The sequence below is a fragment of the Fonsecaea monophora genome (genome assembly GCF_001642475.1).
Source record: "Fonsecaea monophora strain CBS 269.37 chromosome Unknown Scaff46, whole genome shotgun sequence".
NCBI classification, from domain to species: domain Eukaryota; kingdom Fungi; phylum Ascomycota; class Eurotiomycetes; order Chaetothyriales; family Herpotrichiellaceae; genus Fonsecaea; species Fonsecaea monophora.
In genome coordinates, this window is record NW_019173977.1 from 90,651 (window position 1) to 116,825 (window position 26,175).

Below are 26,175 nucleotides of genomic sequence, written 5' to 3' on the forward strand. Positions count from 1 at the left end.
CGAGAAACGACCCGTGGAAGACGAATCCGAGCCTCTACACTGGCGCAATTCTAATCAGAGCTGGACCGCACGTGACCGGCACCAGGACGTTCCCTGGTGGAGTTCGGGAGTTATATTAACTGACTTTGCTAACGGAAATGCAAAGCCGCCAATCAATATTTTCTCGTGCTTGGATCGGCGATGATCGGCCCTTGCAAGAGGGTGGTGATCGACGGGTCTTAACAATGGTGGTTGGGGACGATGGACTCACATACATGTGGCCCTTCGAGGTGGGATTCCTCTGTCGTGGAATTCCCGTACAACAGCACCTGTGGTCTGTCCACCATTGGTATCAGAAGACTAGCCGGATCTATTGACTTTGTGCAGGGTGTTGTCTAGCCCAAAGAGTCTCAGCTGGAGGTCCCCGCGCCGGGGATAAAGATACCTTTATGGCCTTCCACTCCATATGATATTGAAACTTCTGCTTGAAAGTTGTTGTTGCTGGGGCGCATGTTGCTTGTTGAGATATGACAGTGAACATGGGGGTCAATGGGATTCGAAGGTCTAGCAGCTTTGCTGCTCTCTTGTACAAACAGACCTCTGTTACATATCATTCGAGAATGCGGCGTAGGAGGCACCGGCGTCACGGCAGCCAATTCATCATTTGGTCATTGAACTGTGTGTGATCTCCTTCCTGGCTTGGATGCTCTCGATCCTTATCCACAACCCTTGTATTTCTACCACAGATTCACATGAAGAGAGAATACGACCCATCACCAGGACAATTCCTCGAATCCAGGACAACCGGGAGTCGTAATAGGATCTTCGTTATCTCGTTCCGTTTTCTTTGCGAGAGGTACCAAAGACCACCCAATCATTAGCAAGGCAGGGAACTTCCTAGAGCAGACCAATTGCTCTCTCTCCACTTGGCAAAGAACATGACGATACCTCGCATGCAAAGATACTGGGGCCTCTTCCACTGCGGTCCGGATGCTTCTCAAATGGCACAAAATTCTCGAATAAACACCTGTTCGCGTATGGTTGGAATCCTCTCTTTGCCATTGTGACGTCTTTCCTGAGCTGAACCGTCATTTGCTAGATGTCAGCTACCTCAATCCGGCAGCTTGCTGGTCACATTAAGCAGTTGAGGATGATATCGACCAGGGGTACGAGGTAAATCGCAAGGGTCTGGTCGTCAAATCAGCTTCTCGTCTCGTATTCCTTTAGGGGTTTTTGTTTCAGGGGCAGCAGGGTGCCAAGGAAGATATGTCGCCAGAATGACCCGATTCAAACCCAATTAAACGATCTCGGCTTGTGCGCGACAGTGCGAGAGTGGTCGTGTTTTGTACAACACATTTTGTCGAGTAGCAGCCCCTACCTTGCAGCAGGTTGAACTTTTGGTTGCTTGGATCGGTGATTGCACAAACAAGGCAACAGGTCGAGCAAGCGAGGCCAGTTCTCAGACCACCAGCGGATGACGTCAGCTGGCGGACGCAGCCAGCAGCAGCCAGCACCAGTCACCGCAAGTTCACTCAGCATCGCCAATTGTCACACCTCCCAACCAACTCCCATCACCCGCACACCACTTGGTGCCCAGGCTGGCCCTGTCCACTGAGCCATTCAGATTCCACGCGCTTTTTTAGGGAAGCGCTGGGCGAAAAAAGCAATCTGCTGGGCTCTGAACCGTTGCGGTGTCCGAAGAGAATTTTTTCAGCTCAATGCAGTTTACTCTATCGTTGTGCTTGAGTCCATCCATTGACTCAGAACTTATCCCGAAACTTATTCACAATGTCTACACGGGGAGATGACCGCTCCTATAAAGTCGTGTACGCCAGCCGAACCAGAGATGAAATCGATGACCGGGTCCCCACCCGGAAGCCAAGGCGGGAATATGACTACGATGATGAGTATCGTGTTGAAAAGTCATACTCACGAGACTATCGTGATGACCGCATTGAGGTTGATAGAAGATCAAGGACCAGTGACATACGCACTCAATTGGCCCCACCAGCAAGTGCAACAAGGACAACTTACGAAGTCGGCCGCGATAGAAATTCCGAATCATATGTCAAACGTTCCAATGCTGTGATTATTGATCGACCCCATGATCATGGTCGATACGAGTATGAGGTTCTGCGACCCCAACGGAGAGATGATGGAACTTACGTCGTCGATCTTGATGGCGGACGCTCCCGCGGCTATCTGGTTGATGTCGACTCGAGGGGTTATGACCGAACTCCACGCTCAAGATATGCCGATCTACCATTGACGACGTCCAAGAAGGTTGATGATGTGTTTATGTATGAGAACATTCGAGGTGGAGGTCGTGATAGAACAGTGAGAGACGTTCGTTACAAGGATGTTCAGGTTATGGAAGAAATCGACGACGATGGTCGCTACAGCCGCCGAGGGCGCACTTTGGACGCTTATGTCGACGATATTGCTCCACCGAAACGACTCAAGAGTGCAATGCGCGGCGGCAATAATTCTCCACCCTCTCTCGCGGGACGACGCAGCGAACACAGTGTAGGATTTTACAGAGATCAAATCAGTCACCACGATGCTAGTGAAAGCAAGCACGAAAGACCCGGGGCCGAGGCACACCTGGCTGGTCGCTATCTCGTTGGCAATGGAGAATTTGAGGACGGTCTCTATGCGGCGGGTTACACTCGCCGAAACAGGAGCCGAAGCCGCTCCCGAGTTAGATACGGTCCTCAGAGGAGTGACCCGAGAGTCCATGAGCACGAGGAAGAGGATGATGAGCGACGGACATATACAGAGGAAACAATGCGACAATATGAATACGAGGATGACCAACAACCCCGGTATCCTCCTCAGAGAAGCCACTCTCGAGGCCGACACCACCACCGTCACCACCGTGATGATGACCGCTCGAGCTACTCGGACTACGAGACTGAAGTGGTCAAACGAACCACAAAGGAATATTACCGATAGGATTGGAACAGTTCGATCTATTGCCTGGTTCCTAATGTACTATCAGGATGTGGCTTATCAGTCAAGGAAAGTGGACCTTGTTGCAGACATATCTGTGGTAATTTCAAAACAACTAGGAAAGGCTTCGTGAGCATACTATTTGGGTATTGTGTTCCTCGCTCCTCCACTCGCCACTGTCTTTCGACAAGCACGACGACTTCGCTAGGCATCAATCCAGACCAAATCCTACGCTCTTTGCTCACTGCCCCTCCTTCACTGAGGCGCAAATTCCTTTGCCCCGATCGACACGGCAACACCAGCCTTCTCCTCGATTGAATCTTCCTCCGATGGAGCGACTCCCACTTCAACATCTGTTGCTTGTGATTTCGATGGAGGATAGACCGCCTCATCAATCTTCGCAACACCCACACCCGAGACGTAAGTGCAGATGAAGTAGTAAACGAGGCCGGAAACGGTGAATCCATAGATGCAGGAAAAGGTGTAGATCTTCCAAGCACCTCCAACGTCGAGGTTTGCGTCGATACTCTTGCAAAAACCTGGCAGCAGTGGTGCCACCGCTGTGAAGAAGGACGCATAGGCTCTCCAATTGATGCCGACCTTGGAGTATCGGTAGATGCCATGGCCATTGTACATCTCGTGAATGTTGAGCTTCTTGTTGACGATGAGGTAGTAGTGGCTACACATCGTACCGCAAATGGCTCCCATGAACATGCTGTAACCGGACAAGAAAGCAAGCAAGCCGGCCGCGTTTTTGATGATCTGCCATGGGTTCGACACTACACAAAAAACGGAGATGATCAAAGTGGCACGGAAGATGTTGATGTACTTGGGGCAAAGACCAGAAACTGGCATCCGGTTAGTTCTGTCGGCTCGACTTTTTCATATCAACGGCCTGCAAACACTCACTATCATTGGAGAACGGATACGTCCCAGCGGCAATCTGGTTACCGATTGTGGCCAACATGAAGCTGAACGCGGTGAAGAACTTGGCTGCACGCGAGTCGAATTTGGCAATGACAGCAGGCATATACCACTCGAACTCGCCCCACAGGTAGCTGTGGGCTGAGGTGACGAAGATGGGGGTCAAGGCTCCCAACGTGCCGATGACTGGCAGTGCAAAGAATTGGTTGTATCCTTTGAGATTGTTCTTGGAGAAACGACTAAAGTCCGGGAAGTTGACGGCCATGGAGCTGAAGAGGCCGATGATTGCATTCAAGCCAGTCAGGGACGAATATGCCGTGTTCATATATGTCGAGGTGATTTTGGCGTGGCCAGTCACAAGGGGCCCGCCTCCCTTTGTGACGATAGCTGCCCACAGGAACAGGGCAAGGAAGGTCGGCGGGACGACGACACCCTTGATGAGGAAAAGGATTCGGAGCTTCTTGATGGGCATACAAGCTAAGATTGTTTGGAAGATCCAGTAAATGAACTGGCAATCGTCAGTCCTCCATTTCCATCCAGACAGTGAGGATGCTCACAAAGCACAAGAGTCCAGCCGAAGTGATCCCAGCACTCTCAGGCAGGTGATTTGGAAAGTTGGCGAAGCTCGGCCAGATGGCTGTGAGACAGTTGTTGAGAAAGTCACCTGCCTGGACACACAGAATGGCAGCTGTTCGCCAAAGTCAGCTCGGCAATCACATCAACACGAGCTAAAAAGTATAAGAAAGTGATATTGGCCTTACTCCACATGGCGGCCACGAAGGACCGGAGAACAATGACCGGATAACTTCCATACATTCCGAAAATGGAGCGGACTAGCACTGGAAAGGGGATGCTATATCGCGCACCCATCTTCCCCGTCAGGGTCAATGCTCCTGAGCATAACGCGAAGCCACAAAAGACAATGGGAATCTACCAGTGTGCCGTCAGCATCAGAAAGACTTCCTGGAAGGGGCAGAGTTCTGCGAGTGTTTTCCTCAAGCTGGTACAGAACCGATCTTACTCACCGTCTCTCGAGCAGTAAAACCCAAGCTCATGACAGATGACACTGTGGATGCCAGCGGGGGCGCAAGCATGTCACTGGTCCAATATGCCCAATAGTCCTATGGAAGGGAGGTCAGTCTGGTGGGTCTTTAGTGCATGGCGGTGGGAGGGACAGGGCACGTACCACAGCACCCCAAGTACCTGCAGCTATCAGTTAGCCAGGGCATCAAATGGACCAGAACTCTGGAGGACGACTCTGCAGAGTTGAAAGGGCGTGGGTGGGACTCACGATCCTCAGGTTTGACAGGGTCGAGATCTGGGTTGGACCAGCGACTGTCTTGGTACACTCCCTCCTCCATAGGGACTTTCCAATGCAGCTGAGGCTCAATCTTGGCCTTGATGTGCTTGGGCGAAAGGCGCTTCGGGGAGAAGCGGTCTTTGGAGAAGTTGACCATGGTGCAGGTTGGAGTATTCAAGTCAAGGACCAAGTTGAATCAGAGAAATGAGTGTTGAAGGGTTGTGAATCCTCTGGTGCAGCTGGGAGGCGATCTGGAGATCTATATAGGTCTTCAGCTCATGAGTTGACGAAGCTCAACTCCAAGGCTGGACACATGCAGGATAGAAGAGATAAGTGGGGCATGCACGATAGAGACCAGGGCGCCACGAGGAGGAACGGGAAGATAGGCCCCGCGGCATGGTAGTCGAAGGCCCGCCGAGGTCATCAGATCTGCACATCCAGACCCATCAAATCTGTAGAGATGCAAATCCGGGGTCAGGATGCGTCATGGATAAAGCCCAGATTCAAGATACAGGGGCAGCCATGGTGTAGGTTGGACGCAGATAAAGCCGCCGGCCACTGAAGGCACCGGCGGCGAGGCTCCTGATACTGCGGTCACGTGTTGTATGTCTGTGACGATACCGCCGGCGGCCACAGGGCGAATTATGGTGCAGTGGGCGCCGGCGCATGAAATATTACACGGCGGCCGATACTAGGCTAGCTCGTTACGGTGTTTCCGGCGTCGTCGGTCTTATCCGTTATCAAGGTCTCGTCTTGCGCTCAGGGACAAGCATAGCATTGGTTCAATGGCCACGATGGATCAACCACCTCCAGATTTGGCACGCTGTGGTTGGCAAGACCTTGAGCGTTCTGGATGTTTTCTTGACTAAACGACATCGGATGATCGCCATCATACTGTGTACAAGTATTGATTCAGCCCAGATGTTCTCAAGGGGATCGCTTCTTGTATAAAGCCTCACATCTCCGTCAGCTGTAAGCCCCCGACTCTTTATAGCGTTCACAGACAACGTAACGATTTGCGAGTGTTCAAGTCACCAAATATGGGCATGTCAAAGGACAAGCAAGGCTTCCTCACCATCGAGGCAAAGCCCTACCCCTTTTCCTTCCCTCTCAAGCACACCGCGCTGCTGGTGATTGACATGCAGCGCGACTTCATCTGTGCTGGAGGCTTTGGCGAGATCCAAGGCGGAAATCTAGAGGCCGTTCAGGCCTCGATTGCTCCGACGAAGCAACTACTGGACGCATGCCGTGATGCTGGCCTGCATATCTTCCATACCAGAGAAGGACAAGTCCCTTCCCTGGCTGACTGTCCTTCGTCGAAACTCGTTCGACAGGCTGCCGCTCCGGGCAACACGCAACATGTGAAAGTGATTGGCGACAAAGGCGACATGGGCCGTCTCTTGGTGCGCGGGGAGTACGGGCATGATATCGTCGACGAGCTGCAGCCGCTGCCTTCCGAGGTGGTCATCGACAAGCCCGGCAAGGGGTCGTTCTGGAATACTCCGATCCTCCACAAGCTGAAAGCCGGCGGGATCACTCACCTTCTCGTTTCTGGCGTCACGACCGAATGCTGCTTCTCCACCACCATCAGAGAGGCGAATGACCGAGGGTTCGAGTGCTGTGGCATCGCCCAGAGCACGGCCGGCTACAACGCGGCCTTCAAGACCGCCTCCCTGGACATGATACACTGGTCACAGGGTCTATTTGGGTTTGTGGCCGATCTCCAACCTGTTCTGGACGTGCTTTCCCCGTGGCAAAGTCAGAACAAAGGAGTCAGCACGCCTCCACAGACACCGCCGTCCTGGGATGGGAAGCTCGGGATCGCTGATCTCCAAGCCTCGTTCAAGCGCGGACTGTCCCCCCTCGAGTTGGTCAATGCGCTGTTCGACCGGATCGAGAAGTATGAACACATTGACGGGGCGGTCTGGATCCGACGAGAGTCGCGAGCGGCAGTTTTGGATCAAGCCCGACGTCTGCTCGAGCTGTACCCGGACAAGAATACGCGCCCGGCATTGTTCGGTGTGCCGTAAGTGATTCCAGAATACCTGCAGGAGTAGTTCTGTTGAAGTTCTCTGTTGTAGACAGCACTTTGGTGCTAACTCATTCGACAGTTTCACGGTCAAGGACTCTATTGACGTCCAAGGAGTCGAAACCACCACGGCCTGTCCCCCACTGGCATTCGTGGCGACCAGATCTGCAACGTGCTACCAGAAGGTGGTGGGACAAGGTGCCCTATACCTGGGCAAGGTCAACCTGGATCAATTGGCAACTGGACTGAGCGGGTGCAGAAGTCCGTTTGGCATCACACACTCCGTTTTCAGCGACGAGCATATCTCTGGCGGGAGTAGTAGCGGAAGTTGTGTGAGCGTAGGCGCAGATCTGGTAGGTTGGTTTCTTGCCTCGAAGGAGGCCTTGTGTTACTGACAGGTGTGGTTTCCAGGCGACCTTCTCGCTAGCAACAGACACCGCTGGGTCTGGACGAGTGCCAGCTGGCTTCAACGGTGTTGTGGGATACAAGCCTACACGCGGGTTGGTGTCTTTTGAGGGCGTGACGCCCGCTTGCTTGTCGCTTGATTGCATCGCTTTCACAGCCAGGACGGTCGAAGACGCACGCACGCTGTGGCAGGTCTGCGAGGGGTACGATGAAAACGATCGTTATGCCAGAGATACGTGAGTTTCTATATGCAGAACCAGAAACGACTTCACCGTTCTTAATCGCAGGGTATGCGGACTAACAGAGGAGAAACATGACAGATTTCCGGCTGAACGACACGTCAACTCGATAGGGGCACAAAGAGAAACCTTTCGATTTGGAATCCCTCCTCCCGAGCTTCTCGAAGTGTGTTCGCCTAGCTTCCGAAAACTGTTTAACGAGGCCATCTCACGACTTCAAGGCATGGGAGGCACTCTGGTACCCATGGACTGGACACCATTCCAGAAAGCGGGCGACTTGCTCTACGAAGGCACGTTCGTCTCGGAGCGATTGGCTAGCCTAGCAGACGATTTCCTGGAGAAGAACAGGCAGCATCTGCATCCAGTCATCCTGGAGTTGTTCGAGAAGGTGGTAGCACGACAGAGCACGGCGGTGCAGTTGTTCAGAGAACTCCAGGCCAAGGCGCTGTACACGCGACAAGCCACGTCGCAGTTCAGGTCTGCAGATCGATCTGGGCTTGACGTCGTGGTGGTGCCCACGGCGCCGTGGCATCCCACCATCAAGGAAATGCTTGCAGATCCCATCCAGCTGAACGCGAAGATGGGCACCTTTACCCATTTCGCCAACGTGTTGGACATGTGTGGCATTGCCGTGCCATCTTCGACGTTCCAGGAAAGCGAGGCTGGACCTCGATTGCCATTCAGTATCACGTTGCTGGGCAGCCGTTGCTCGGACAGCGAGGTGCTGGATATCGCCAGCCGCTATCAGGAGGCGACGGCGCGATAGGGCATTTTGTGGCGTTTGAGCGAACGAGATGAGCTGGATTTGAATTGATAGAGAGAAGCGAGAGCGAGCGCGAGAAAGAGAGGGAGAGAGAGAAAGCTATCGTGTGCTTTGCTGCATTGCTGCATTAGAGGGCGAGGCCAGCAAGCAAGCCACATGCGACATGCGACATGCCAATAACAAAAGGTTGAAAAGCGCATCTTCAGCTGCGTCCCACGCCCAGCAACACGGTCAGTGGCTCATGAAGCCCCATGGAGGCCCATATTGGCCCATGATGACCCGTGGTGACGCTGCGATAGTCATTATTATTTATGACAATTTCTCCGCTGGTGCCGTAGGTGCCGTGGATGCCGTTGGCTCGCTCAATCACCCCGTCGCTCCCTTGTTCAGCCAATCGAATCCTCAACTTCCTTATCTCAACCTCCCCTCGCAACCCGACACTAGATGGCCTTGTCGTGCCCCTTGGGTCCCCTTGGGTCCCCTTGTCTATTATTTCTTACTCAATCAATTGCAGCGCCATTCGCTATACCGGGCTAGTCGTCGCATCTCCTCAACGCCCATTAGTCGCCCGGGATCCGCCTCGCAGGCTCAACTTTCGGTCGAGATCTTGCCTTTACCCGTTTTCTACCTTACCCCCGGCATGCCAGACAACGAACAAGTCCTACCAGAGAACAGAAGCTTATCCTGACGCGCCTTCAGGGACACAATCGATCCGAGAAGCGGTTTGGAAAATGTCATTTTAAAAAATAACATGAACACAACGTAAAAAAGGAGGATCGTCAAATCCTGATATGGATCTCCTGGCCTTGAAAGATCCCTTGGGTTCTCCTTGCCCAATAAAGACCATCACTTCTTCCTAGACGAAAGAGGGCCCTCACAAACCACACCCCCCCGGATCGATACTCTAAATCGTCATGCTCTCGACCATGTCGCCTACTTCGTTGGGTGACGCTGCGACTAATAATAATGGTGTCAGTCCTCCCTTTGCCGGTCCTGGTCCAGGTAGTGTGAATGCTATGACATCGTCCCCATCTGCTCGCGTGGGAGAAGGGCCGAGCCCCCTAGGCGTTCGACCCGATCGACCTTGTGATGGCTGTCGACGTCGCAAGAGTCGCTGCGTCATCAATCCCGATGCTGCCTCGTGTGTGATGTGCGAATTCCACAAGCAGGCCTGTACCTTTATCGAAGACGCCGCTCCACGGAGACGAAAGCAACACAACAACAACACCAACAACAATAACCACGTCTACAACAACCACAACACCGTCACTGGAGGCACTGTCAGTTCCGAGAATGCTTCGGTTGCTTCCCTAGCTCGGCAAAGACGCTCGTGAGGGCCCCCCCCCTTCCTGCTCCCCCGGTTTCTTCCCACTTGCTTTATCAATCGCAAAGAGACAGAGATTATCCACCCCTCCTCTCCCCTTCGTCCAACCCAAGATTACTACTACTTTCTTTCCGGATCTTGCATATTTGTTCCCACCCCCAATCCCATCCATCCCCTATCACCACCAGGCTAAGACATAGATAACAGAGGTTCCGATGGCAACGGCCATGCCCCACGACGGCAATCTGCTGAATCCATTCGAATCGGTCCTGTCATCGACGATTATGCAAACTTGCAGGGCGAGTCATTGCTCAAAAAAACCTTGGGGTATGTATGACCGCTGTCGATAATGGTTTTGGCAAAGTTCCTATTCCGCCACAGCCTGGTCTACTCTCCAACCTGTCCGCCGCCCCTTCTTGAAAGCTGACAATGGTCATGGACAGGCTGCAAAATCATAGATATGCAAAATGTAGGTTGCCGCCCTGCTCTATTGGTGATGTGATCTCCCCAGCGAAGGACCATCCGCGATTTGTGTTATAGATGGCTCACTAAAACCCCTTGGTAGACATTGGTCCGACCGACGAGCATGACTTTGCACTGTTAGATCTTCGACTGTACGACGACATCAAGGGTGAAAGTCCCGCCGACCAGGGCTCCTTCCGCAAAGTCGGTCCCAATGAATTCTTCCATCAATACGCCGACTCGGACTCGCCCAACCATGCTAGGGAGGTCGAGGAGCTCGACAATATCGAGCGCATTGTCGCCCCTCACGGCGAGGCTCTGATAAGGCTCTACTTTCGGATTGTCCACCCGACCTTTCCCATACTGCATAAGAAGGTCTATCTGGAGAAGTATGGCCGGACCCATCGGGAGTTCTCCCCTCCCTTGCTCGCTGCCGTCTACATCCTGGCGTTGAACTGGTGGTCATACAGCATCGAGCTCGCGAGGCAGACAAAGCCCAACGTCGCCGAACTAGAAGATGTCGCGTACCGGACGTTACAGGATGTGTCGCATCGAGCAAAGTTGTCTACGGTCCAGGCAGGGCTTCTCCTGCTCCAACGACCGGGTAGTAATCAGGCCTGGCAGCTGACCGCCCAGCTTGTCGCCATTGGCCAGGATCTAGGCCTCCATCTGGACTGTTCAAACTGGCGAATACCGTCGTGGGAAAAAGGGCTTCGGAAACGACTTGGCTGGGCTCTTTTCATGCAGGACACATGGTCGGCCCTGATCTACGGACGGCCGCCTCACATTTCAAACACCAACTGGGCCGTGCAGCCGGTGATCAGCAGTGATTTTCCCGAAAGCGCCGCGGACGAGGACGAGGAGGACGGTAGCACCGAGGTCGAAAAGGGGCGTACGTTGTTCAGCGCCATGATCACTCTAACTAAGATGCTCGCCGAGGTGTTGGAGGAACTCTACTCGCTGAGGGCAGAGCTCGAGGTCAAGAACTCGTACGACAGCACCAAGGCCATCCTCGACCGCGCCAAACCGATCCAACTTAAGCTGCGATCCTGGTATGCTGAGATGCCCGAGACACTGCGCATGGACGCCACCAGGGTCGGCAAGCTGAGCTCGGTGGGCTACCTGCACCTGGCCTACTTTGCCACTGAAATCACACTGCACCGACGGATTCTACGCTCGCTCTCCCCTAATACCGACCCCTACATGATCCAGATATGTCGGTCGGCGGCTAAGGCCAGGCTGATCAGTGCTATGGACTTTTTCAACCGGCTCAAGCCCGAGCACCTCCAGTCGTTCTGGTACTTTGCGTCCAAGTTCAACTTTGCCCTCATTGGCACTTTTGCCGGGCTCTGCTTTGTCACATCGGTGAGCCAGGAAGAGGCCGAATTCTACCAGAGGCGACTGCAGGAGTATCGGTGGACGCTGCGGGTCTCGAATAAGAGCGCCGAGTTCTTGGAGATTGCCAGCGGCATTTTGGAATCGGCTGTGGGCTCGCTGCTGAAGGCTGCTGACGCTATTGACAGTCGGCGGTGGTCATTCCCCATGCTCTCACAGCAGCAGCTGCCCGATGATGACACGGCGATGGACTCGTTCTTCCCCAGCACCGACGACGCGTTTTTCGATACACAGATGGATTCTTGATTGGGTAACAAGACTTTTCGGACAAAAGCTCTATTTATGACACATAAATTTTGCTGGATGGAAGGCTTTGGCGAGTTCCCGAGGACTTGTCCAGTTCGGCGCGCTCTGGCTTATCGTCGGGTTTCCGAGCTCGCTGCTCACCACACCACTCCAGGGCGGACGATGTATCCGCAAAATTGTGAGATCTCCACCAAGCGACGACGGCGAATACTATCTGGCCCCATTGGGATGACATGATGACATGACGACAGAATCTGGTTACACGAAACGCGGGTCGCTTCCAATCCGAGATCCAGCGGTTTGGAAGCGGTCAAGTCCGAGAAACGGGCTGCCGACAGCAGGGGCAGAGGGCCACCGGGGCTGTTCCCGCAGCCACCATAGTGGCGCTCATCTGCATGTCACTAGGTACATACTAGGTACCGAGGACATGTGCATATGTACCTCGTTGCTTACGTCAACGCTGTTTAATGCCCGAGAGAAATGTCGACTAGGAACTGGCGATGCTGAGATTGCACGCTCAAAGGCTCTCGAGGTACGGAGGTTGCGATGGCCATCATCACCATCGAACTGCAAGGTGTCGAGCGCGGAGAGCAGCGGCAGCAGAGCCTCATGCTTAGTTGCGCTAGGACAACAGCGAATACTTCTAGGGCGATGAACCCACGAAGGCTGTGGCTAGCTAGGCTATGCCCTTTATCTGCGCATTCTTGGGCGTTTTGGTTTGACAGGGACAGCGTAAGCCTGAGGGGGATATTGAGACTGGCGCCTCTTCTGCACTTGAGGCTGGCCGACAGCGGACGTCTATCGTGTCGTTCACTCGTTGGCGCTCTCGAATTCGCCTGCGTCCGGGCCTTTCTCCGATTGGTGATATGTGCCTTGAACAGTCTGACCAACGATTGCTTCTTCCAGACTTGTCGGTGGACAGTCCAAGGCCTCGTTTGCAGGCCCTGGTCCAGGGGTCCGAGCAGCGGCTTGTTGTCAAGCACCACTCTAACCTACCTAAAATAGAGGAAATAAAGAGGAGGACATACAAAGTCCTCAGGCTCAGGACAATTAGTCGGTGCGTATTTTGGCGAGCCACCTTACATGACAGTGCCTGTGTACGGGAGGTGTTGTGCCTCCCCTGGCTCTGGCTGGCTCCGCTATAGCTGTAGGTATATATACGTGCACAAGGACCAATGCCCCGATCTACAATATATATCAATCAGATCTCCGATATCATCCCTTGTTCATATATCCTATCGTAGATGTCCTCGGGATCCAAACGCTACAGCCACCAGCCAAGTTCTTTCAGGATGAAGGAAAGGAATCCTCGGCAAAAGAGAGAAGATGAAGTCAACATAGACCAGAGAAAATACCGCCATCCGACACCGAGACAAATACGAAGACGAAGAAATAGAAATATGGGAAAAGAAGGGAAGGATTGTTCACGTGTGCGTGTGTCACATCTCCTCTACCTCATCAGCGTGTCCGCGTGGTTTGTCATGGACACATGCACACGGTATGTATGTCGCTCGTTCAATAGCTCGGTACTGTCTCTCCTTGGTAGGTACGTAAGTAGGTATATTGGTATGGTCATGTCAGCATCGGTATCGGTTGTGTGTCGGTTAACAATGATACAAGGCGAGGGACGGATGGTCCTTGTTAGAGGCGGTGATCGCGAGGGAATGGATACCCGTCGATCGTCCGAGGTTTGAACCGAGAAAGAGAAAGTTGTGGTGCTCCTGTTACCCAACCAAGAAAGATGAGAGGGAGAGAAGAGGACGGAGGAGGAGTAGGAGGAGGATGAGGAGGGGTATCTTGGCTCAAGATTGGCCTCGGGAAGCGGGGCATCAGATACTCCGTACGAGGAGGTATACGAAGTACTTGGTAGGTACTGCCAGTGCCACGTACTGCCTAGGTATATGTAGTGGTGTTACGGGTGTTATGGGCAGGTACCTACCTGCACGAGGTACAGGTGTCTAGCAGGAGAGGCGTGAGAGACAGAGAGAAAGAGATACAGAGAAACAAGGCTGGGTATCCTGGGAATAGTTCAACAACGAGGACCTTACATACAGTACCTACCCCCTACCTACCTAATACACGGAGTCACTTGGTGGTTAGTATTCCATCATACATGTCATACCATTGCCAGGTCCATACCTAATCTACCATGCTACCTATTGTACCTATTAGGTAGCATATCTACATGGGGTAGCTAGCTGCATACCATCAAGATTTGTCAAACCGGCATAAAATGACCCCTTGGGTAGGCCTAAAACCTCCCCCCTTTCCCGAATTGGGTTTTTGAGACGTCGTCGATAATACCAGGGCTCGCAGGTAAAACCCGAGCATAATTTCCCAATCCATTTCTAATATTATGTATTGCGGCAAACCCTCAATTCAAAACCCTTGGTCCCTATTGGCCCACAATGACCGACGGCTTTCTGCAACCTCGGTTCCCACGACTCTCGTGTTTTGGGGGGGAAGAAGGTGCCAACTGGCCAAACCAACACGACGACGTATTCGCGTGGTCGAAACGACCTGAGAGGGAAACGCTGGGGCCTGGGCACGGAGGAAGAAGGCGGGGGAGACCCCGGGGGATATGACCCGGGGACCAGGGGCAGGAGGAGCAGGAGGAGGATAAAGAGGTTATGGTAGCACGGGTATTTAGTATTTAGTTTGGTAACTCGGTAGAAAGAGAGCACTACACTGACTGCTCTTCGTAGTCAAAACCTAGAGTTCGACATCCTGTAAAGGGGAAAACAAGAGGTGTGTTATTTTGTGTCTCCCTCTATTTCTTACAGAAGAGAAGACACGTCTCAAACGGCAGGAGAGTGGACAAGGATTTTAAATCTGTCTGCCTGTCTGTCTGTCCGTCTGTCTGCCTGCCTGCCCGGATAGCACGAGACCGAAACATCCACAATCCATCATTCGCACCACTTCTAGATATCTACATCCTACCTCGCACATCCGACATTACCAACCACCTAACCAACAGGTGGAGAAGGACCAAAAACACACAAAAAGGCCACTCACTCCGTCCCTCACTCACTCCCAGCACAGCACAGCACAGCACAGCACATCAACCCCTACCAAACTCCAAAACTCTACCAAAACCACCACCAAAAATCATGGCCCAAGTCCAAGGCCAGTGCGACCCGCGCTTCGCAAAGCTCAAGGACCTGGTCGAGCAGCGGATCGCGAGCGGCGAGGAACTCGGGGCCTCGCTGACCCTCAACGTCGGGGGCAAGACGATCGTCGACATCTGGGGCGGCTGGGCCGACGAAGCGAAAACGAAACCCTGGCAGGCCGACACCATCACCAACGTGTGGTCGTCGACCAAGACGATCGCGACGTTTGCGTGTCTCCTCGCGCACGAGCGCGGCCTGCTCAACGTCGACGACCCCGTCGCCAAGTACTGGCCCGAGTTTGCGGCCAATGGCAAGGAAAAGATCCTCGTCCGCCACCTCATGTCGCACACGTCTGGCCTGTCCGGGTGGCAGGACAAAATGACCGTCGAGGACGTCTGGGACGTCCCCAAGGCGACGGCGCGGTTGGCGGCGCAAGCACCCCTGTGGGAGCCCGGCACTGCCAGCGGGTACCACGCCACCACCATGGGCCATCTCCTCGGCGAGGTCATCCGCCGCTCGACGGGCAAGCCCATGAAGCAGTTCGTGGCCGAGGAGATTGCGGCGCCGCTGGGCGCGGACCTGCAGATCGGCGCGCTGGAGAAGGACTGGCCGCGCATCGCGCCCGTCATCCCGCCGCCGCCCTTGCCCCTTGACTTCTCCAAGATGGACCCCAACTCACCCGCCGTCAAGACCTTCGCCAACCCGCCGACCGACGCCCTGATTTCGCTGAGGCCTGAGTGGCGCGCCGCCGACATGTCAGCCGTCAACGGGCACACCAACGCGCGGGCCCTCAACCGCGTGCTCTCGGCGATCCCCAACGGCGGCTCCGTCGACGGCATCAAGCTCCTCTCCCCGGAGACCATCGAGCTGATCTTCCGCGAGCAGTCCAACGGCACCGACCTGGTCATCGGCATGCCCCTCCGTTTCGGCATCGGCTACGGCCTGGGTGGCGGCGCCACGGCCCAGACTCTTCCATTCATGCCGACAGAAAAGACTTGCTTCTGGGGCGGCTGGGGCGGCAGCTTGGAAATCATGGACTGCCACCGCAACGTCACCTTTACCTATGTCATGAACAAGATGGGGCCCGGCATCATGGCCAACGACAACTCCAAGCAGTATGTCGAACTGGTGTGGAAGATCCTGAACGAGTAAAGGTCACGTTGACGTGGATGAACGGGGTGAAAGAAAAGACGAGAGCCAGCGGACCAAAGCTGGGGGGCAAAGTCATCGTGTACCTATGATAGAACTCTCTCCCCTCCATCTAGTAGGGAGGTAGTCAACCTCCCAATGGGCCACTCATCTGATAGAGCACTGGTTGTTATTTCCCCTTTCTTCCACGCCAGTAAATGATCAAATGCCGTGACAAAGCAGAGTAGGGCGGCTCTTGACCCTCAAAATAAACCCGCAGGATCCCTGGGCCATTGACGGCGCTCCATATGCTCCTCTTACCTCGACAACAGGTCGCGCTGCAGGATTAAACGAGATCATTATTGGCCCCATTATAGTCATGTCGGGGGAATATCAGGCCGCGGGCTCTTGGGACGAGGTCAGGTAGCCATTCTAGCGGGATCGACGGCTCCGACTGAAACATTCAACTGACAGGAAAGCGGGTATACACGATGAGATGAAACTAGCGCGAGAACCCTGGAGCTGCTTTGGAGATTTTGTCTCAAATGTGACTAGGTAACCTGGAAATGGGTATCAAAAAAGCTCGACACCAAGATGTAACCGCCCTGTGCGAAGTATGCTGGCATGCACCCTATGTATGCAAGAGATGAAATGAGGTCTGTGAAAGCACAAGTTCATATCATGCCTCGTATAGTGAAGTACAGCAGAGCCGGTATCAAACGAGACACTGCAAAATGTGCGAACAAAGCGCCGTAGGACAGATTCTCTTCTCCGTAATGCGGCCGCCAATATGTGCTGGCTAATTGCGGGTTGGACATAATACCCTATGCTTAGGGTCGTATCAACTGCCAATCTGAAAATCCCCTGCGAATCATCATCTGTAGGCAACCGTTGTAGCAGTTGGACCTACTGTATCAGGCGGCAGAGGTCAATGGATCAGGGGATGGTTGTGTTTGCGCGTTGGTGAACTTCTGTTCAAAACGATCTTTAACAGGCTTTTGGTCCTTGTCCAGTCACCTCCTCTTTGTGCAGTTCTTCATCTTTGAGCTTTGCTGGTAACACTTCGTCCGTCTTCGCGAAGGAAAGCGGTAGTTTTGAATGTTACAGGGACCGCCCGGATATAAACGGTAGCCTTATTGGCACCAGCGCAGGTGCAACTTTGGGTTCCCGAAAGAAGCAACGCATTCAACGTGTCGGCGCGCGTAGAGGCGGTCGAGGAGGACTTGAACACAACACAAACTCTCGTGTCGAGGCAGAGGCGATGAGTGGACTTTGGCTGCCCATCATATGTAAACTGGACAGGGAGTTGCTGGAGCAGGTCACTCCGGGCTTGATCAGCGCAGGTGGTATCGGCAATATAGCGAAGATCACCCACGAGCCAGCCTCACGTGGTAGTCGTCGATTCGTATCGCGTCAGTAGACCGAGCAAAGCGCAATATCCCATCAAGTAGCACTCTTAAATGAGCGGACAACCGGTTCCCCTTCTCAGGTGGTAATGGAAGTGCGCCTTGCGGGTGCCTGCTGCAATCGAGCAGCTACTTTCCTCAAACTGCGTTCCTGGAGAGTCTTGGAATAGAGGAATCCTGCCATATGGTTGTGTAGGTCTTCGTAAGTCGTAAAGCCAAAATGGTGGCAGATATTAAGCGCTCGAGGTATGAAGAATTGCTCCGCTGGATGACCATCGGCCGACCAGCAACCCGTGAGCAAACCCCACAAGACAAATCTGGCTTGCATTTCGACAAAGGGATCGAGCTGAGCGGCAGCATTCAGTGGAATACAATCTTCCGTCCAACCAACCGCAGGGCACCAAAATTTCAGGGCGTACTCCATCGCCGCCTGTAGTCGCTGCACATTAGTTTTTGCGGTCTGAAAGCCAATCAAGGTACATGCGTGAGTCATGAGGATCAACAGGCACACTCTGACACATTCTGTGCACTTGCACATCAGGTCCATGGCCCCAATGTTGCGATCAGGGGCAATGGCGAGAAGACCCCGAAGTACTGCTCGGGCCTTGCGGCACAACCATTCTGCGTCGTAACACACTGCTAGGGGGGACAACCACACGACCTTCGCTATCTCGATGCAATCAACCAAGTCTGAAACGATGCGGCCGAGATTCCATGGAAAAGCACCCATCTTCAAAGCGTGGACAAATTGAGAACCCATCCGTATGTCGAGGGTCGCTGCGAGATCGGCGATGGCGTCGGTGATGCCCATAGAACTATTAGGGGCGCGGGCCACCATCATCGAACCCGGGTTGGGATAGCCAAAATACTTTAGATTCTGTGCCTCACGCCGAAGAATCGCCATCCGTTCAGGGAGCATGGGGCCGGGGTCAAATGTGCTTGGTAAGACGGGACGTTTGGCCGTAGATAGGGCAAGCTGATTGTCCACGTGAGCAGCGGTCTCCGAAATCCACCGATCAAGAAGTTGGCTTGGATCTAGTAGATGTAATAGCTTCCCAACAATGTGGAGGTGTTTGCGGACATCGTCGTACCGCCCATACTGCATCTCGTTGACGCAGAGGAAGAGAATGTCCAGTATGGTTTGTTTGTCGACGTCTCCTGATCTCGAGCACCGAATCAATTCCTTCCGGAGATAGTGCGAGGCTGTCGCGCGAACCACTTGGGGGTCGTCGGCTGTGGGTGACATGTCAAAGACATGCTTCATCCGAGCAAGCATGGCTGCCATCAAGGAATACAGGTGATGCTCCTTGTAGACACTTCGCTGAACGACCGCTCCAATAGGGAATTGGCTGATGGTGGACCGCACATGTTGGGGCAAAAACGCCAGTTTGTAGTTGTTGCCGGAGTAGGAATAGATTTGTAGGGTGTATTGGAGGACGACGTGGATTCGAGGGGTGATTCGGACGGGAGTACTCCTGAAAGGATCAATACAGTCGTACGAGTTGAAGTTCGCCCTGTAGACTGGGGACGACAGCTCCAGCGCTCCTTCATCCTCAAAGTGATGTTCATCGATATCAAACACCGAATCGCTGTCGCCCGCTAGCATTTGCACAGAGAGTGCTTTACGAGGCAATGCCGGTGCGATAGGTGGCAGTTCAGCCGATGGCGTGTCGATCATAGGCGAAAAGATTTGGCGAACGGGCGTGGCATCCTGCGAGGGTGACGCCGCTGTTAGCTCCTCGTTGGGCGACGACACTGGGGAGGATTCATCGCTGCTGGAGCTAAAATTCATTGTCAGCTTGTGGCAAGTGTGACTCGTGTTGAAGTGATTGCTCGAACATCCCAATCCAGAGAGGAGGACAACTGGGAAAAACTCACCCTTGTCCGGTCTCTTTCCGGTGCCACCCATCTAGGGCGATACGGCGGGCTGAAGAACAATTGGAGCGAGCAGAAGTGATCTTCTGAGCCTCAACCTTGCGACTCCGGAAATGCTGAGCATGGCGATTGATCTGTTTGGCGATGGCGCCATCGCTTTTGGACAGAGACTTGGACTTGGGGTTCTTGTTGACAAAGAGGAAAACTTGACCTTCAGTGCGATCTGATCCGCGCGGCTTCTTCATGGTCGATGCAATATTCAGAGACGCTCATGCTAGGCCAGGGGGGGTTGACACGGCGGCACTCAGGTTACAAGGCTGGTGCGCCGCTTGGAAGAAATTGCCGGCCGCCTTTTGCGATAGAAGAATACCAAATCACTTTCGATTAATGGAAAGATGGTAGGGGGGCAAACAACGACGGTTCTGCTTGATGATGGTGATTTATATTATTGCAAAAATCCGAGAGTCAGAGACAGGATTGAAATTGTGAAATTCCGGGGTCGCTCAAGATGGTCACTAAAAGGCCCCAGTCTGCTGGGCCAAGAGTGAATCGGAAGGATGGGAGGAAGGAAGGGAGGAATAAGAACGAGGGAGAGGGGCGTTCAGTCGGTCAACAGGGTTTTTAGTCAGTTGGATGGCAAAAGACGACGATGATCATCAAAGAGTAAGGGGAGAAAAAATCAACCTAGGCATTAAAAGAAGAAGCCGGCGAGTGGGAACCCAGCAGGAGTAGCGGGTATAGGATGAGGAGAGATGCGAGTAGCTGCTCCGTTGCTATACGAGGAGAAGTATCTTAGTAGTAGTTGGTGAAGGCGAAGGTGGAATAAGAGGACAGCGTGAAGGGATGAAGGGGTGAAGGGGTGAGAAAGATGATGCTGATGGTCATGCACGCACCAGAGCCAAAGGCCCATCACGTCAGGTTGTCAAGTCTCGCTGAGTTGTTGACTCCGAGGCAGGGCGCCAGGGACTCAGACTCGGGGCAGGTAAAGGATGAGACTTGAGAGAAAAGAGGGGGAAAAGGCTAAGTGATTGCCACTCTAGCTCCTACTAGGTACAAGTAGGTAACTACCTAGTAGGCACTTAAGTAACAGTACCACCTGGCCCTAGGCTTGCACCACCTATAGCTAGTACCCCTAAGTTTACCGGGCCGCCTGGGCCACCTCCATCCCTGAGAAGTATCTCCGGAGATACCTGAGTAGGTAAGAAGGCATACTCCTAAAGGCGCCTAGGGTCACGGCAACCCCATGTCTTTGACCAGGCTTTAACTGGTTGCCTTTCTACCTGTTATGTATAGGGTAGTTGCCTAGTGTACTTGCAGGTTATGTACCTACTCGGTAGATTTGGTTTGGCAAGGGTTTGGCCATAGTTTTGCTAGCTTCCATGCGACACAGTGTAAGCGAGCCACCTCAAAACCTATCTACCCTTCTTCCTATCTTCCCATGCCTCCACTCCCCCCCGTACCTTACCTATAACCTACTCGGTTCAGTACCTAACTGTTTCCTGCTATCCTCTCTCCACCCCTCCCCCGGCGCACTTGATCACCCAAAATTAAAACACAAAACCTTGTACGATGCCGAGAGATGCATGCTGATGACCAACCACACGACAGCAAATGCCCATCAAAAAGTGGAGGATTGACCCGGCTTTGGAAGATGAGAAACAAATGTCTGGTTAGGTCCTTTGTCAGACGGGGCTCCTCAAACTAACAGTACAAAAGGTACCAGGGCATGCAGGGTCATAGGAAACAACCTTGGAAGTCTCAACGGCAATGGATAAGAGGTGGGGGAATCCTGCCTGCCTGCGCCCTACTCAAGTGCGTTGCCTGCGGGGGAAAATGCTAGTCATAATATCATTAAAGAAAAGCCGCGTTTCCTTTCGGCTTCGTCTTTGATCCCTGCCAGCCTGATTTCCCATGCACCTTTTCATGCTGACTACCGCGTACAGCCCGCACGGCTGCTATCCATGACTTGGCTGGATATTGAGCCTGCGTTTAACTCTCGACCAAGAGCTCGTATTTGTCGTTTTGTCCCGACCCTGACTAACCTCCCAAAGTTGTCACCCGCTGGTTGGCCATTACCTCAGAACTCACCTCATTCGACCGTCCAATACATCTCCCAGGACGCTCGAGAGTTCCCGATCAGCGAGCTCATAATCGATTACCACTCCTTCCTAGCCTCACCTGGCAAGTATTGAGGAGATGAAATTTGACCAGAGACAACAGCAAAAATTACCGAGAGGCCCCGCGAGAGTTAATCAGTCTTTGTGCATATCGCCTTCCCGGAAAAGACCAACGAGCACGATCTTTGGGCTCCATTGCTCCTGGTTCTTCTTTGTTGTTTGTCATCAACGACCCCCGATCTCGGGCTGCGTATCGGGTGATAAAAGCCGGAGGACATGTCATTCTGCACACTTGCAGAGATACCAAGACTATCATTGGAGAAGGATAAGAGTGCACAACCTGGAGATGGCCAGCTGTCGATCGGCAGTGTGGAGCACCTCTTAACATTCTCAACTGGCAACGACATTCAAGCCAGAAGCCCTTCGCCCGATATGGCTACAAGCTGCGAAGGTCATCGTGGTTGGATCTTACCCGGTCAGCATCCATGTCGGTGAAAATCTGGTATTTGGCATTCGCCACTGGGAAGACTGATGGTATCCAGTGAGCATTGTGTACTCGGTAAGTATCAAAGAGCACTCACCCCCCCCTGACGATGCATGTACTCGTGGGTCAGAGCCCCTAGGATGGAATAAATTGGGAACACCCACGTCACGATCAGAAACCCGTTGGTGCCGTCAGAGCTAATACCATCCAAACCGCCATCACCAGCCGTCATGCTCACAAGGCTTATAAACCACAGCCTTGTAGTGGCCGACTTTGCCGGTTTGCCCCATACGCTATGTTTGTGCAAGACATGTCAATGCCATGCAGTGCTGATCTGCCGACTTAACCTAATTCTAATATTGCAAAAGTTCGCTGTTGTTTATGTTGAAGGCTTGCCCACATGCGATAGAAACACTCACTTGCCCTATCAGAGCTCGACCCCGGGCAACAGGAAATAATACAGGTGAAGGTCTCCTCGTCGGATTAATACTAACGTCATAGCGTGTGTCACTCTCGACGCGAGACATAAGGTGACATACGAGTAACGACAAAACTCAGAAGGCCGAAAGCACGGACCGCGAAGGTCATTCATTGATTTGGGGCTTCAGGAGTAGTGGATGGAGAGGATTTTCGACAGTAGTTTGATGAAAACATGTCAGGGACAGACTACTTGTAAGCGAATAAGCGCCCATACGAAGGAAGTATCCAAGCATCCGCTTCAGGCGTGCCATGATCCATGGCTCCAGGGTGCATGGACCATGCTGGTCCCTTTGCCGTGAACCGATCAGCGCTGGCACAACTGGCTGGTACTGGGCTGGGGTCGGCGGTGGCATGACTTTTGTCTGTCTGACAAAACTCCTAGGATCTAGGATCTAGGGATCTGCGTATTCCCTCTAACGAGTAATATCCGCTCCTCGAACCGCCTTTTCGAGAGCGGTTTGTTTAATGTTTCATTCCTTGGAGCCGCCAGCGACGGCGGCGAATCTCATTCCCCCTGGACGCTGGACACGGGCCAGCCACCCAAGAAACAAATCAGCGAATCAAGCGTTGTCGTCCTCTTTCGTGACTTGGACAAGCCTGACATGGACAAGCGTCGCGCATAGCGAATAGCTCCTCACGGGTCAGGGACCATGGCCCTTGGGACATATGCAGCTGCGTGGCTGCATGGCCACCTTGGGCTTAACCGAAGACGGTATTCGGTGGTCGTAACCTGGATGGACCTCTGCAAAGTCGGGCCGCGTTGTCGCATCTTTTGACTTTGTGGAGTTTTCGTATGCAGTTACGAGGTACACTGGGTACTTTCACGGGTTCTTGAGACTTGTAATCGAGATTCCTCCACGAGTACTCGGTGCTCGGTACGAGGCGGCGGGAAAATGCACGGATGATCCGTGGGCGTGGGCGTGGGTATGGTCATGGTCAAGGCCAGTAGCATCTTTTTCCCCTTCTGAAATCTTCCAGCATTGACTGACTAACTGACTGACGGATTGACGGGTTGCAGTTCTATTCTATTCCATTATATTTAGTGATCCATAGTCCCATGCTCCATGCTTCCCAGTTTTGGTAACGGACAAAGAGGTACAAGTACACGGTACGAGTGCTTGTAAGCAAAGCTTTGCGGAGCTCGGGTTTTCCGTGTGTGCACAAGTAGAGGCTCCTTAGCTCCTCAAAACCAAGAACAAAAGCCAGGCTGGAGCCTGATCTCTCTGGAGCCTTGCAAGCGAGAGTGTGAGTGTGAGAGCGAAACGCGCACAGCAGCTAAGTTTGCCACGAAAAAAAGGCGCACGGGGGTGGTTGGTCATTTGTGCTAAATGCTCGTACTGCACTTGAGAAATCTCATTGTGCATGCGCGTGGACCTTCGTTGATGGTATGAATGATTCATGTGTCAGACTCAGCGGGACGTACATGGACTTGTGGAAGCTCCTACTCCTATCCCTCCAGGGGCCAGGGGACCCATCCACCTCCGACGGTCGGGCCGGTACGCGGTGACGCACGGTCGGAAAGGATCAACTCGTCGTCCGCTCGTAATAACAAACAGCTAGATATAGACAGGCCCAAGGCCGACGTCCTAGTCCTGCCTGGACAAGTAAGTGGGTAGGTGGGTGTGGTGCGTGAGCATCTCTACTCGTAGGCGTGAGGACTAATCAACGCGCATCGGTTTGAAGTCTCTCTCTTGCCCTGCTTGTTACGTATCTGCAAAGCGACAGGGGACTTCGATACAATCCGCGACGTGGCGTGTTAGTCCTCAAGAAGCCTGATCGCTGTCGGAGTCATGATGTTTGTAAGCCTTGCAGCTCACGGGGCCTTCTGTAGACCTAGCGTGATCGCTCATATGGTGAGATATCCCTTTTCAGGGGCTTGTGGACCCACGGCTCAATCGACCGATGCAGATGGTGAAGTATCTCCTCGTAGGCAGGCTCTTCCACTTGGTAGTTCCTCAAATGCCGTTGATCATCCGTGATGTGCTTTATCAGAGTGCATTGGACATTTGGATTTTGAGGTTTGGGCAGTTAGATACTCCACATGTCAGGGCACGGCATAAACCAGACAGTATACTCCATGCAGATCGACAAGGTTGCATTGATTTTTTCGCCACTCCACGTTGTGACTTGAGAACGAAGGCTCACGGCTGGACGAATGAGGCGGGATGGCGGCATTGAAGTCCGAGTAAGTCGCTTCCCGGGTGCCATTGGCATATCAGGTTTCGAGCACTTCGCTGCTTCCTGGCGTATGCTTATCATTGTACCTTGGTCAACCTGAGCCTGCTGCACACGGTCAATGGTTTGCGATGCGCACGTACAATGGGCAACTTCTGGATAAACTCGGACGCGGATGCAGTGCAGCAACGGTAACTCGTTTGCTCGTTGATCAGACTGAGACTACAAGCAATATCAAGCAACAAGTTCCAAGCGGGCAGGTATAGGGAGTCTGATTTGCGCATGTCTGAGCTCACGCCCTGACCTACCTTACCATCCTGGGCAGAATGTTCGAGCAGGCAGCCTCATCAGGTCCACCATGTAAGACGGAGGTGCAACACTGCTCAGCAAGTCCAATGAAGCTGATCGAAGTCATGAAAAGAGGACGAACGCTGGGGTCGACGCTGGCTGAGACTTATTTGTCATAGAGGTTCGACACTATGCTATCACGTCAATGGACAGTCACGAGTACAGTGAGAAAGGATCGTGCTCCTTTTAACCTGCCATGCAACCACCCATGGGGCTTCTGAAGTGAGGAAGCTGTCGAGTTTGTTCCGGTCTCGATGCCTACCTGTCAAAGAGCCATGATAGAGGTTGCGTTGCTATCGCAAGGCGAGAGACCAAGGCTCGCGTCGAATGAAGATCTTTTCAAGGCATCCGGGGATAGACACTTTGCCAATGGTGTCGATTCTACACGCAACTGGTGATCGAGGAATACAGCATTCTCATGGTGGAATCCGAATGTTTGCGTCGAGAGAAGCCTGGAGAAAATCCGAAGACACCTGGCGAGACGAGGAGTGGCATAACATGACTGCGTGGTGGTGGTGATATTGGTGGTTGGAGAGATGTTGAGGGCTGGAAATCCATCCTAAAGCGTCTTTTCGCGCGCACGTGATATATCGCTGCAAGTGTGATCTCTAGGCTGAGAATGAGTGACGCGAGCGCCAGCCTGAATGCGACAGAAGGGCAGGGAAAGTGGCGGCTTCTGAGCGGGAAAGTTGTCATCCAGGCAGGCGTTGGTTTATTACGATTGGTGCTCGTCTACAAAGTGCTTGACAATTTGACGGACGATGGCCTAGTGAGTGACAGATCTCGTTCAACAGTGGAGGCAGAAGCGCATCTGAACCCTCTCTTGCTACGTTACGAAGTACCGAGTACAGACTCGCGAAATGATCACATCGTGACGGAACGGGGAGGAAAAGATACTTGAATTGTTCAGTGACCAAGCATGAATACAAATCAATAAAGGGCCTTCAAAACCTCCCCGTTTGTCGCAAACAGTTCGCGTCTCTCGTTCCTGCTTGCCGTCCACGGTTGAATCACACCTCTGTGTCTCTGGTAAA

General features: G+C 53.1%; 7 protein-coding genes across 7 annotated transcripts; 5 read left to right on the forward strand and 2 right to left on the reverse strand.

Moving 5' to 3' along the window:
* Positions 1 to 1,767: 1,767 nt before the first annotated feature.
* On the forward strand, positions 1,768 to 2,934 carry AYO21_06565 (hypothetical protein; the record flags this gene model as incomplete). The annotated part of the gene is made up of 1 exon (XM_022656524.1): positions 1,768 to 2,934. One exon carries the CDS (start codon positions 1,768 to 1,770, stop codon positions 2,932 to 2,934), a length of 1,167 nt encoding a protein of 388 aa, XP_022511134.1.
* Positions 2,935 to 3,186: 252 nt separating this feature from the next.
* On the reverse strand, positions 3,187 to 5,312 carry AYO21_06566 (hypothetical protein; the record flags this gene model as incomplete). The annotated part of the gene is made up of 7 exons (XM_022656525.1): positions 3,187 to 3,779; positions 3,841 to 4,363; positions 4,413 to 4,543; positions 4,617 to 4,785; positions 4,881 to 4,976; positions 5,042 to 5,058; positions 5,147 to 5,312. The coding sequence occupies 7 exons, from the start codon at positions 5,310 to 5,312 to the stop codon at positions 3,187 to 3,189; spliced, it is 1,695 nt and encodes a 564-aa protein (XP_022511135.1).
* Positions 5,313 to 6,195: 883 nt separating this feature from the next.
* On the forward strand, positions 6,196 to 8,594 carry AYO21_06567 (hypothetical protein; the record flags this gene model as incomplete). The annotated part of the gene is made up of 4 exons (XM_022656526.1): positions 6,196 to 7,181; positions 7,267 to 7,537; positions 7,596 to 7,825; positions 7,877 to 8,594. 4 exons carry the CDS (start codon positions 6,196 to 6,198, stop codon positions 8,592 to 8,594), a joined length of 2,205 nt encoding a protein of 734 aa, XP_022511136.1.
* Positions 8,595 to 9,517: 923 nt separating this feature from the next.
* AYO21_06568 (hypothetical protein) lies at positions 9,518 to 9,925 on the forward strand (the record flags this gene model as incomplete). Its single annotated transcript, XM_022656527.1, has 1 exon — positions 9,518 to 9,925. The coding sequence occupies one exon, from the start codon at positions 9,518 to 9,520 to the stop codon at positions 9,923 to 9,925; it is 408 nt and encodes a 135-aa protein (XP_022511137.1).
* Positions 9,926 to 10,344: 419 nt separating this feature from the next.
* Positions 10,345 to 12,018, forward strand: AYO21_06569 (hypothetical protein; the record flags this gene model as incomplete). Its single annotated transcript, XM_022656528.1, has 2 exons — positions 10,345 to 10,384; positions 10,481 to 12,018. 2 exons carry the CDS (start codon positions 10,345 to 10,347, stop codon positions 12,016 to 12,018), a joined length of 1,578 nt encoding a protein of 525 aa, XP_022511138.1.
* Positions 12,019 to 15,128: 3,110 nt separating this feature from the next.
* AYO21_06570 (hypothetical protein) lies at positions 15,129 to 16,280 on the forward strand (the record flags this gene model as incomplete). The annotated part of the gene is made up of 1 exon (XM_022656529.1): positions 15,129 to 16,280. One exon carries the CDS (start codon positions 15,129 to 15,131, stop codon positions 16,278 to 16,280), a length of 1,152 nt encoding a protein of 383 aa, XP_022511139.1.
* Positions 16,281 to 17,741: 1,461 nt separating this feature from the next.
* Positions 17,742 to 19,782, reverse strand: AYO21_06571 (hypothetical protein; the record flags this gene model as incomplete). The annotated part of the gene is made up of 2 exons (XM_022656530.1): positions 17,742 to 19,443; positions 19,541 to 19,782. The coding sequence occupies 2 exons, from the start codon at positions 19,780 to 19,782 to the stop codon at positions 17,742 to 17,744; spliced, it is 1,944 nt and encodes a 647-aa protein (XP_022511140.1).
* Between the last annotated feature and the right edge of the window lie 6,393 nt (positions 19,783 to 26,175).